Source organism: Laccaria bicolor, genomic scaffold (assembly GCF_000143565.1).
Source record: "Laccaria bicolor S238N-H82 LACBIscaffold_26 genomic scaffold, whole genome shotgun sequence".
NCBI lineage: Eukaryota > Fungi > Basidiomycota > Agaricomycetes > Agaricales > Hydnangiaceae > Laccaria > Laccaria bicolor.
In genome coordinates this window covers 78,143-89,948 of record NW_001889897.1, presented here as the reverse complement: position 1 = coordinate 89,948, position 11,806 = coordinate 78,143, and the positions used below count along the sequence as shown (strand labels likewise).

At 49.1% G+C, this 11,806-nt stretch overlaps 3 protein-coding genes across 3 annotated transcripts; 1 reads left to right on the top strand and 2 right to left on the bottom strand.

Moving 5' to 3' along the window:
• Positions 1 to 2,811: 2,811 nt before the first annotated feature.
• Positions 2,812 to 3,912, top strand: LACBIDRAFT_303996 (uncharacterized protein; the record flags this gene model as incomplete). Its single annotated transcript, XM_001884572.1, has 3 exons — positions 2,812 to 3,199; positions 3,247 to 3,449; positions 3,496 to 3,912. 3 exons carry the CDS (start codon positions 2,812 to 2,814, stop codon positions 3,910 to 3,912), a joined length of 1,008 nt encoding a protein of 335 aa, XP_001884607.1.
• Positions 3,913 to 4,112: 200 nt separating this feature from the next.
• LACBIDRAFT_294998 (uncharacterized protein) lies at positions 4,113 to 10,418 on the bottom strand (the record flags this gene model as incomplete). Its single annotated transcript, XM_001884477.1, has 28 exons — positions 4,113 to 4,532; positions 4,591 to 4,803; positions 4,851 to 4,939; positions 4,989 to 5,330; positions 5,380 to 5,623; positions 5,676 to 5,837; positions 5,887 to 6,062; positions 6,120 to 6,483; positions 6,536 to 6,658; positions 6,714 to 6,843; positions 6,896 to 6,987; positions 7,037 to 7,132; positions 7,192 to 7,212; positions 7,246 to 7,393; positions 7,455 to 7,484; positions 7,578 to 7,987; positions 8,040 to 8,103; positions 8,159 to 8,277; positions 8,368 to 8,499; positions 8,550 to 8,695; positions 8,749 to 8,920; positions 8,972 to 9,244; positions 9,295 to 9,408; positions 9,457 to 9,727; positions 9,778 to 9,885; positions 9,935 to 10,082; positions 10,131 to 10,243; positions 10,320 to 10,418. 28 exons carry the CDS (start codon positions 10,416 to 10,418, stop codon positions 4,252 to 4,254), a joined length of 4,680 nt encoding a protein of 1,559 aa, XP_001884512.1. The 3' UTR covers positions 4,113 to 4,251.
• A 594-nt stretch (positions 10,419 to 11,012) lies between these two features.
• Positions 11,013 to 11,469, bottom strand: LACBIDRAFT_303993 (uncharacterized protein; the record flags this gene model as incomplete). The annotated part of the gene is made up of 2 exons (XM_001884476.1): positions 11,013 to 11,327; positions 11,380 to 11,469. The coding sequence occupies 2 exons, from the start codon at positions 11,467 to 11,469 to the stop codon at positions 11,013 to 11,015; spliced, it is 405 nt and encodes a 134-aa protein (XP_001884511.1).
• Between the last annotated feature and the right edge of the window lie 337 nt (positions 11,470 to 11,806).

Here is an 11,806-nt window from a genome sequence, read left to right as displayed (position 1 = left end):
TTGATCTTTACAGTTAAGGACAGCGTGAACAGTTAAACACGCCCCTTGAAAAGCAAATAAATAGCCATTCTCCCCACTTACATTTGGCTAAGGTAGTTGGGCATCTAGCGACCAAGGTCGTCGAAAATTGCAGATACAACGGGCGGCATGGGACCGTAACCTACTGAGCTGTTCACTATCAATCTGACGGTGATTCCCATGCTTCATTCAGTAAAACCGCTCAAGGCCCACCGGTTGAGGCTTAGGGTTGCCACTTCAGTGAAGTCAACTCAAAGAAGACAGCTCCACGAAGCACCGCGCCACCTCATGGCTGCGATAGCTCGCTGTCTGCCTGTGCTCTTGTTCCTCCCTTCACTCATACCATCATCACCTCCTTGCCATGTCCAACAGCCCTGACACCGCAAGTCCAGAAAAAATTCACACCGACGACGATTTCGACCCAATTTACCATGCAAAAGCTGAAGTTTTGAACAAGGCGATACAGGACATTGGAATGGGACGGTATCAATGGTAACGCAACCGTTATTGCTCTAATCCGATTCTGACCGTTAAATTCCACAGGGGATTGTTTTTTCTCACTGGGTTTGGATGGCTAGCGTAAATCTATGATAACTATCCGAGTCGTCGACGTAACTGATAGAGCTTTATAGTGATAACATATGGCCGGCAAGCGGCACTCCTCTCTCCACATTCTGATTTACTTACAGCTTTCTTCTGAAGACGGTAACTGGACTCATTTTGCCCCCCGTCATCAATGAATTCAAATTCCAGGGACCATATCTCAGCCTCGGACAAAGTGTTGGCCTCCTTATCGGCGCTGCGTTTTGGGGAGTAGGAGCTGATATTTGGGGGAGAAAGTGAGTATTGGATTCTGATCTTCGGACATTCAGAGTCTCAAAATTGCGTCAGGATCTCCTTCAACCTCACTTTATTGATAAATGGCATCTTCGGCATGGCTGGTGGCGGCTCGCGCAATCATATCGCGTTGACCTCATTTGCCACTATGTGGTCTATCGGGGTTGGGGGAAACCTTCCCGTGGATTCCGCTATATTTCTTGGTAATGCCCCTCGTCATCATGGGCTCCGGCCGCCACTCACAGTACGCATTTTGACAGAATTTGTCCCCGGATCCCATCAATATCTCTTGACTGTCCTCTCAATCTGGTGGGCGTTTGGTCAATTGTTCGCCTGTCTGGTATACTTTAACTTCCTTCGAGAAAATACGTACAATACTGATCTCTTTACTCAGATAGCCTGGCCACTCATCGGAAACTATTCTTGTCCCATAAATGCCCCTTGCCCCCGTTCATCGAATCAGGGCTGGCGGTACCTCCTTTTCGCAATGGGCGCCTTTATGCTAATTCTATGGATCATCCGGTTTTTCTTTTTCAAGCTTTCCGAAAGCCCAAAGTTTCTCATGGGGCATGGGCGCGATGAAGATGCCGTGGAGGTTATACATAAGGTTGCGAAGTACAACGGGAAGGTGTCGGAGTTTACGCTTGAAGAATTGCAAGCGGTGGAGAAGATTGGATCCGGAAATGAAGGCAAAAAAATTGAGACGACTGTGAAAGCTGTTCTTCAACGCAAGCTTATCAATTTTGATGAGAATCACGTCAAACTGTTATTTGCGACGCGAAGATTGGCTTGGTCCACCAGCTTGCTGATCGTTATATGGGGTCGGTACGTTTCGCTTATGCCATCTTCAACCTATTGAATAAGCCGGTACCAGCTCTTATTGGCCTTGCTTATACGCTGTACGTATCATTAGATTTATTTTCCCCCATAGTGTATTGACTTCACGGAAATCTTCAGATACTATTCCTTTATCACCTACTAGTAAGTTTGACCTACTAATATCAAGCTTCCGCCTCTCAATTTGTTTTCTCAATGCCAGTTTTGCAAGTCGAGGCGCGGACTTTGGTGACGGCTCAGTGTATATCACCTACCGCAACGTGAGTCTTCTATTGAGTATCTCCTCAGCCCTTTTGATTAGTGATAACAATGTGAACAAAGCAAGTCATCTTGGCCACATGTGGAATCCCAGGCTCTCTACTCGCTGGATACATGGTGGAAATCACACTACTTGGACGAAGGGGAACTCTATCGATCTTCACGAGCACGTTTCTTCTAACCTCCCTTACCTATGACCAGCTAATCGATGATTTCAGTTTTGACTGGCATTTTCATCCTAGCATCCACAACTGCACGGAGCTCGAATAGCCTCCTTGGATGGAACTGCGCGTACAGTTTCACCAGTAATATTATGTACGGCGTCTTGTATGCCATGACACCGGAGCTCTTCCCTACAAAGCATAGAGGAACTGGAAATTCACTTACGGCGACTGCGAACAGAGTATTTGGCGTCATGGTATGTGTTCTGGTTTCGGAGTCCTTTGTGGCTTTCGAATTTGACCTTTTATCAGGCACCAGTCATTGCGCTGTTTGCAAACCTTACGACCTCTGTTCCGATTTATATCGCAGGCGTTGTTTTCTTGGGAGCCGGTGTCTTGGCGTTGCTCCTTCCTTTCGAATCTTTAGGCAAAGCGTCGCTCTGATGTTTGGAAAGGACTTCACTCCGTAGACATTGGTTCGTGATTGAGTCGTTAGAGAGCGTTGGAAGCAATTGTCCGAGAAAGCGAGCAGCCTAAACCGTATCTATCTATGGCTTGTACGAGCTCACAACTTATCTTTGATTTTAACATCCTGTGGTCGTAGACGTTGTCAACGGCCTTGGTCGGGCCGGTTCCAAAAATAGCTGGTCACTGACACAAACACGTTCTCATCAACTTTAACTCTGACAGGAACTCCCAAATGCTCAGCCCCGCCATCCGAAGGTGGATTGAAACGCCTACGGGCACTTTATCACTTGCTGCAATCCCGCTTGCATTCGCGCTCTACAAGCTTCTCCAAAAACCTCAACGCCTGTCCAAAGTTTCAAAGACCAAAGAACGCGTTCTCGTATTAGGAGCGACGAGCGGGATCGGTCGATCAATAGCGCGCCAGTATGCTGAGCGTGGAGCAGTCGTTTGCGTTGTTGGGCGCAGAGGAGCGCTGGTAAAAGAGGTCGTGAAGGAATGTCGTCAGGTGCAATCTTCGCTGCGCCTTGGGACCACTGACGAGAAGAACGACTTTTTGGGAGTCACGGCCGACTTTGCGAACGTTGATGATATGGTTAGAGTTAGAGAGGTCATCCAGTTCAGTGTGTACTTTTTTATTATTCTTCGACTCAATTTGATTTGGGGTTAGATTGGAAGGGTTTAGATACCATCGTTGTCGCTGCTGGGGTCTCGGCGCTTCAGCCTCTAATGGCCGTCGCTGGTGTCGAGACTGCAAATGGGGGGTTTACTCCAGAAGAAGCGACTCGCGAGGGAATCAAGCGAGTTACTGAAGTCGCAACAGCTGCGATAACAGGAAATTATGTTGGTCCTCTAATTGCCGCAGTCACCTTTGTAAGCTACCACTTCGACGGGTAATTCGCCAGCTAACAAAGCCCAGATACCCCTCCTGTCGAAAACATCAAAGTCGCCAGCGATCACCCTCGTTTCGTCTCTAGCCTCCGTGATCGCAGCGCCAACCCGCACCATCTACGCATCCACTAAAGCCGCATCCCTAGTTCTCTATCAGGCCCTTTCAATCGAACATCCCAACATCTCATTCTCTCTTATATTACCTTCTACCGTTGAGGGTGATTTCCGTGCATCCGCGGTCGACAGCGGCCCAGTTAGAGAAGTCGATCCCAACAAACATGGATTGAAGCGCGAAGACGTGGCTAGGAGGTGTATCGCTGCGGCTGATGCCGGGGAGAAAACCGTATTCATACCACCGTTTGTGCGATACGGGCATCTCTTGTACTGGATCTGGCCGTCTTTCGTGGAGTGGAGGGCGAGGAAGAAGTACAATTTTGGTGCTTAACATTTGTGAGGCCTTTCCATTAATTGCTACCTTTCTTGACTGAAGCTAACAACCGGTCAGTTGAGTCTGATTTTCTAGATTCTCTGCATAAACCTGGTCTCCGTTGTTCTTTTATCTCCAGGCGAAGTGTCTGTTCAAGTTTGTGTACGACTAAATGGCATTTTACTCTATGTACTTCTGTACATGCATCAATAGAGCAATTGTGAATTCAAAACGCAGAAGCGCGAAAAGAAGATGAGATTGGTTATGCGTATTACAAGATTGGTTAGAGGGTCATGATACAAAAAAGGTATAGTTGTTACAAACATGAAATGGTAATACATTCATCAATCTTGAAAATCAAGCAAGCGTGAGCAGCTGAACGCGTTCCTCACGAACAGCGAACAGCAATATAAATGGGTGGCCTTCCGACCTGCGTTTAAGAATAGCCTCTCTGAGTTGTTGGGCGTAAGCCGAATGTTGGGTAGGGAAAGCAGCAGCAATAGGCTTCCAGGCGTCTTCGTCCGTAATCCAACTCTGCGATTTGACCATGGCGTCGAAAATCGTCGGCGTGACGTCAATGGCGAGCGTGGGCATGCCGCTCTGGATGGCGGACTTGATTTGGGTACTGGTCTCGAAAGCTGGAGGGATGGGCTCGGATCAGCGGACTGTAACGATGACGAAACAAGGGGATCTGACCTCGGTCAAGGAAAAGTTGCTTGACCTGCTTTCGCTGCTTCTTGATATCTATGGGGAGGAGTAGTTGGACGTCAGAGGAGACTGGGGTGTCCTTCGTTGGTAGGAGTCCAGGTACACTCTCGGAAACGACGGGAGCACCAGAGGTTGCAGTATCGATTCGCTTCTGTTCTGCGATATGATGTTGTAGCCATCCCACGAGCTCTTGTCTTGAGACTGTCACAACTGTTAGTGGTTTCCTGTGCGACGGAACGTGGACTGACGTTCGTATTCAGTGCCCTTCAGAATGCTCTTGACTTTGAAGGCGGGATGATCTCTACGCCCCGTGCGAGGACGAGGATACACAGTGAATCTGATATACTGGATAAGGGTGTGCCTTTGCATAGGTGAAAGAAACTCACAAGATACCCTCCCTTTCACATAGGTCGACGTGGCTCTCATGGTCCGCTTCAGGCAATCCCGATTCATACATAATATCGGCGCTGATATTGTGTTGCCAGAGGTACGCAACAACCTCTAACCGATCTTGCAAATACCCAGGATGGTACGAAACAACATACACATCACATCTCCTCGGGCTCCAGAAGCCAAACGAACGTCCTTCCTTGACCAGGGTCTTGACGGATGCACCCTGGAAAGAGGCGAGCGCCATCGTAATCTTCTCCACTGCGATTTGCAAGCCCATAGCGCAAATTTCGGACTTTTGCTTCAGAGGGGAGTAACGAGTGATGAGGTTGTCATAGCTGGTCACGTTAGTTAGTAGACGAAGGTTTAGCAACAGAGACAGCATACCGGCCACCAGCTGCAAGCACGTCCGTGTGCTTGTTCTTCCGAACGATTTCCACGATGACTCCATCTTTGAAGTGTGTATGGTGGCTACCCAGCATGAGAGGATGAAAGTAGATTTGACGCGTAACCCCGGCCGACAAAGCGAACTGCAAAGTAGCCTTCACCTCATCTACCGCAGGCTGCAAGAGCGAAAGGAGAGCGGGAGAGACTTTCTCCAGCCTCGATAACACATCATCGATATCGTCATCTATGCAACGCATTTCACTGTTGAACCACTAAAATTATGAACAGCAACATACCAGTTTCCGACAATATCTCCAGCTCCTCTGCAGTGCTACGAAGAAGACCTTTCTTCAATAACAACGCCCGCTTCTGGGTTGGCAAAGACTTCGACTGGTTGATGATTTCCACGACGGCATCCCTCTGTCCAGCAGGTACTCGGCTCATCGTCAACTCGACGACTACACATAAGTCAGTCATCGAGTACCGCAACGAACTTACGCAACGTACTAGAAGAATGGGAGATGTGAATGTCGTAGTTCTGAGAAAGGTTTGGAAAGCTATTGAGACAGTTATTCGCGATGGCTATGATCTCAGCTCCGGCGGCGACAAGGCCCGACCCCAGATCTTGCGTGATAATATCAAATATAGCGGCCTTTGAGACTCGTGGATGACCCGCCACGGGACTAAGGAGAACGATCAGCGCAAGGTCTCCACATGGAAGTCGCACAGTGAACGCTTACTTAGGTCTATAGATGTTGGTGATATGATAACGCTTGATCCGCTTGATATTCCCCCTAGCAGCGAGCCTCGCAAAAGGGACGAGGATGTTGTTGGGTAATGTGACGACATCCCCATGACGGTCGACGAACGTTGCTCGACTCTTCTCGTCCTCCGGATCCAGAACAGGCATGAGAAGGGGCGGCTCCATAGCCACAGCTCCGTGAAGGTGGAAGATCGCAGCCAAACGGTCTTGAACGGTGTCATTCAAAGAGGCGTGCTCAGGTGGGTCAGCTTCGAGATCGTAGAGGACGCCTCTTGACGGCCTGACAGGTTGGTTGAACAAGGTGGTAAGAACGGCTTGGTGATAAGGTGAGTCGGATTTGGCTACCAAGCAACATGAGCTATTGATCGTCCTTCAACTGGTTATCCGACTCACCCATCAGCTTCAGCGCCCCTTTGAAAAACTCATCCTCCAAACGAGGGGGGAGTAGCGGGCTCTGAGAAAGTTCCAACGCCGTAGGCCTCTTGTCAGGATCATGCTGAAGGAGCCAGGTAATAACTAGTGGGTCAAGCAGGTCAGTCGAGAACTTTGAAAACTTTGGCTTTCCCCTTACTATCTCGCTGCCGAGTTCGATGAGCTTCCCATGCGTGGGGGAAGAAAACGCCCGGTTTCCGCAGATCCTCCAGGACGACAATCCGCTCTGCGCCCGTTGAGAACATGTAGTTCATCTCAAAGAACACGATCTAAAAGGCGTTCGACGTGAGTAATCGAAAATGCTTGGAGTACAGGACTTACACCAAGACTGTACATGTCAGCCTTGTTGTGATTCCTTGGTCCTCGTTTCTTGGACTGAACTTCGGGGGCGATGTACAGGCGGGTACCGACCTCTACAGAAGTGTCAATGAGGTATAAGGTTTTGAAGATGTAGAGCCGTACCCAAAGTCATATCAGCTTCGAGGGTAGCTACATGATGAGACACATCCGACGGGTCGACAGCGGCCAGACTAGATGTTGCGAGGCCAAAGTCACCAACTGCAGCAAGGGGATCGTTAGCTTGGAACTCTACAGAACTCCGACTTTGTCAATCCCACCTTTACAGTCTCCTTTGGCATCTGAATTTCAGAAAGGATAAGTTCAAGGAGGACAGGAGTGAACGTTCGACTTGCCAATGAAGATGTTGGTAAGCTTGATGTCACGATGCAAGATGCCTAATGTAGACATGTGAACAAGGGCGTCAACGATCTGCAGGAACAGCCTCCACGCTTCATCCTCCGAGATACCCTCATCAAGTCTCTACAAGGAACTTCAAGTATCAGACCCAATTCAAGGATCCTTAACAGCAGCTTAAACATACCTCCTTCAACGTCTGACGCTCAACAAACTCCTAGAAAAAACCGTTCAGCCGCGGTTGGAAAAGAAGATAGGAAACACAGACCATCTGGATATAAAGTGTCCTAGACAACATCGGCGGCCCCACCTGCACCATACTCGAACTTCCCGAAGACTTGAACAGACTCCCAAAAGCATCGTCCCCCTCCTCCTCCCCGCTACTAGTATCCTCTCCAGTCGGCGACATCGATCTATCAAAATGTATACTAGGGAACGACGACCTCGACTCGGAGAGATCATCAAAGTCCTCGATGTTGATGCTAAACCCGCCGTTAAGTCGGCCTCCATTCGACATGGGGTGGGGGACAGAGGTCATCCCGTCCTCATCTGTTGATTCCGCACTGGAGTCGTCTGAGGCGGCGGTGGATGTGGGTTCGGCGGTCTCGACCCAGGTGGTGTAGTACCGGACGATGAAACGATGGGAGAGCCGGCTGAGAGCGTTGACTTCGCGGAAGATCTTGCTGTCGCTTTGCATTGTTCGGAGACGGATCTTCTTAACTGAAAAAGAGGGTTAGAGATGAAGGATGATGGGATAAGGGGTAGGACAAACCTGCGTAGATCCTCGAGTCGATCCTATTTCGAGCTTTGACGACTGAGCCAAAGGCGCCTTTGCCCTGTATTCAACACAGCATGAGAACCTGGAGACGAAGGAAGGAGAAAAAGACGAACCAACAACTCCAGCTCCTCCCAATCCTCCTTCCACCGGCTGGTATGCGAGCGGGCAGCAGATGCCGGCATCCTGAAGTACTCCAGATCGGGTGAACCAAAGTTCATCGGTGTCTTCGGGTCTACCACCAACAATCAGGGGCCTTGAACGTCCTCTCTCTTTCCTCCAAAACGGAACTAATACACACCAACGTTATAGTAGCTTGACATACTCCTACCCGTCACTGGGCTCTGGCATGACGCTTCTGCCAATTCAGACAGCAGGGACAAGCAGGTCACTTGACCTTTCTTAGGGGGGATGAGCATGGAAGATGCTTGTCTTGCAAGTACGGGGGAAGCGGATACTAGTTGGAAGGGTTAGTATTTGGTAGATCGTTAATGGCAGGGGACTGACGAGCGAAGATGGCACCCTGGACGTCTGGGAATATCTCTGTGACGTTCAAGCTCATGAGCATCTGGAGCAGAACGATGCCTACTGCGTGGAGGTCTCGTTGGCGAGTGTACAGTAACGATGATTCGTTCTTCACGTCCTTCGATAGCCTAAAATTATCAGTTAAATGGCAGAGTCAGCTGGAGAAGCGGCCTGAACACACCACTCGTCAGAGATCTGAGGCTCATCCGCCACTGGGGGCGTGTGCGGGCCAAAGGAGTTTGAGCGATGCAGGTCCAGAAGCCGAGTATGGTACGCCACCCTTGCCAGTTTCACGAGCTTTGAAGACGAAGGAGTGTCCCTCGGCGCAAGACCGATACACCCCGCGTTGATACCTAACAAACAAGCGTGAGCGAGCACCAAAACCAAAACGTAGATTTACGTACCTCGATGGACTAGGTCCGCACCATGCACAGCGTTCAATCCTGACAATATCTGGCCCAGATAATCTGAAGCCCTCTCCTCCTTCAGAGAATCACAATCCTGCAGTACGTCGTGTAGCGTCAACGCTGGACGTTGCTCCGAGAGGACCATCAGCTGCGGAGGTCCGCTGGAGTGCGGTATGTTCAATTTGACGGCGAAAACGCTGATGAGATTCTGGTGCCGGACGGTCGTGAGGCGCTGGATCTCGGCTTCGACTTGTTTGAGCTTCTTCCGTCCTATCGAGCAATTAACACGTCGTTGGGAGAGGATGAGAAGATGGACGTACCCTGGTTGGACGAATAATATGGGTCCTCGAACGTCACGACGTACAACTCCAATGGGAGCGTAGTGCTCACGTCATCCACCATCGGATCAGCCATATACACCACCCCAAGCCCGTCTTGTAACAAATCAACTTTACAACAAAACGTAGCACAAACGCACTCACCCGTTCGGGGATGAAACAGCTTCACCGTATTGAAATACACGTCACCGACCTCCACCTCATGACTGAACGTCTCTATCGGGGTATCGCTCGACAGAGGAACCTCCGTCGCCTCTGAATTAGCGCGTTTCCGGCTCGCCTTGTATTGTTGTTCCCGAGCGATGAGCTGGCGCATTGCATGGTCCGCTTGGATTTGCTCGTCGAGCTCTTGCGCAGCTTTAACGGCTCTGTCTTGTTCCCTCTCTGCTTCTTCTGCTTCCCTTTGCTTTCGTGCCTGGAAAGAATTAGTAAGTATGAGAGTAGGAAGTGAAGGGGTAAAGGTACCTTCTCCTCATCCATTGCACGCTGGTTCATTTGTAATGCCAAAGAACCGACAACCTCAACTGGGGGCGTTACGTTGTTCGATATCCAGTCTTGACAGAACGTGACGATCTGGAAACAAAGTCAGTGGGACCAAGTGAGTTAGGGTGAATGAACGTACCGAGAATACCATCTCCGACCCCCGAAGTTTCTGCGCCTCTCCATTGATAGATTGTGATAGCTTCGTTAATTGTTCGTTCGTCAAGCCTTTTGCGGGCTTCTGTAGCGTAAATGTAGGACATGCAAGGTGTGGGTATGTTTTCGGAAATCTGAAAATTGTCAGCAACGTGATACATCAAGGAAATTTGTACACTCACTTGACAAGAAGTTGTGCGTTCACTTTCGATGCGTGCGCTGGATCCGGGTGTGGGACCTTGATGATAAACTGTGGCAATCTACCAGCACCCTGCACGACCTTCAGAATCAAAGACTGCAAGAGTAAAATTTAACTCACCTTCCAAGGAAGAATCAGTAACAAAACAATGTAAGAGTACGGTTCAACTCACCTTCCAAGCTTTAGGTGGTGGACATTCAACAAAGTCTTCGGCGTAGATGGACCTTAACGCAGTGATTTCTAACTGTTGCAATTCTTCGGTGGAATCCATTCTGCTATCGCGATCGTGGCTATGTTGTCACTTGCAGCGTGGCTCAAAAAGCCAGTAAACAAAAGTTGAGAAGGGGAGGGCCTGATGGACCTCAGCAACTCAAATCTCCATGGTTGATAAAAGGGTGAAAATGTGAAGACAAAGTCAGGACAAAGCTCAGAGGAATTCAAGGGAATTGGTATTTGGTTGACTACATTACGTAAGAGATCCTGGTAACTATGGTAACAGAGAGAGAGCCTGAACTCCTTCACAAGTTGTACTCGGGTGATAAAAAAAAGGACAACGGTGAAGGAGCATAGAAGGAATGTAAGTTTTTCTTTCTTTTGAGACCAACAACCTCAGTAAGGAACCTCAACTTGTGCCCATTCTTCCACTGCCACTGCCAGCCAGACTTCCACAATATTTCACGGTTTTCACCAACTCACCTGTAGAGCTCAGATAATAGTCCATCGGCATGCCTTCTATCCACCGTAAGATACCACGTCAACGTGTTGTGATTCTTCCAGTTTGTCGAATGTGGATATCTTCATCATCATTAAGTTGGGCTTTTTGACAAGCCTCGCACGAATACTGGCGTCGATTGGTGCTTTCCCGTCATCTCCTGCGTGAGACATCCCCAAGTGGATGATGAGGTCTGAGGGTGCAGATACAACCAGGCCCGGTAAAACATTTCCGGTCAACTGCCGTCGTGCAAAAGGCAGTCGCTATCAACGTCGTGAGATCGCCAAACTGCGACAATTGGATAAGTTTGCGAAAGTAAAGTTCCGTTTTGGAGGAAAGAGAGGATAATTGAATAAGTAAGAGGCTGCGTTGTGTGAGAGTGCGCGAAGAGATGTCGCGAGCTGGCGAAAGTGTTGAGCGGCGAATGCACTGCAAAAGAGTACCGCAAACGAGGTAACGTCGCCAATCCTAAGCATAATTGGTTAGAGGTAATTCTCAAAGTTGAGAATGTCTTACACACTTGAATATTTGTATCTCGATCTCTTCTTGGGCTTCCGCGTCCGTGGGGACCGTGTCGGGTAGCAATGGATCGAGAAATTTGCCATTCCATGCGAGGTCTTGTGCCGCGGCGAGCGTCAAGTCAAGAAACCACTCGTCCGTCTTGTATCACCACCGTTAAAGCTGAAGGACATGGCGTGCCACATGAGATTGCAAGAAGGCAAGTGAGGATGTTGTGGCACGAACTTTTGACTTCAGGGGCCAGAATGACATCTCCGACACCAATCAAACGAATTTAAACACGATATGCATCTACATGAGCCTGAACTGGGGCAATAGATGGGAGTAAATGTGCAAGTTGGGGATGTTCAAGAAGCGAAAGGCCAAACAAAGCACAACGCATATAATCTCTAAGTATAGACTTGGTATAGATGTTCATCTCGACCGCG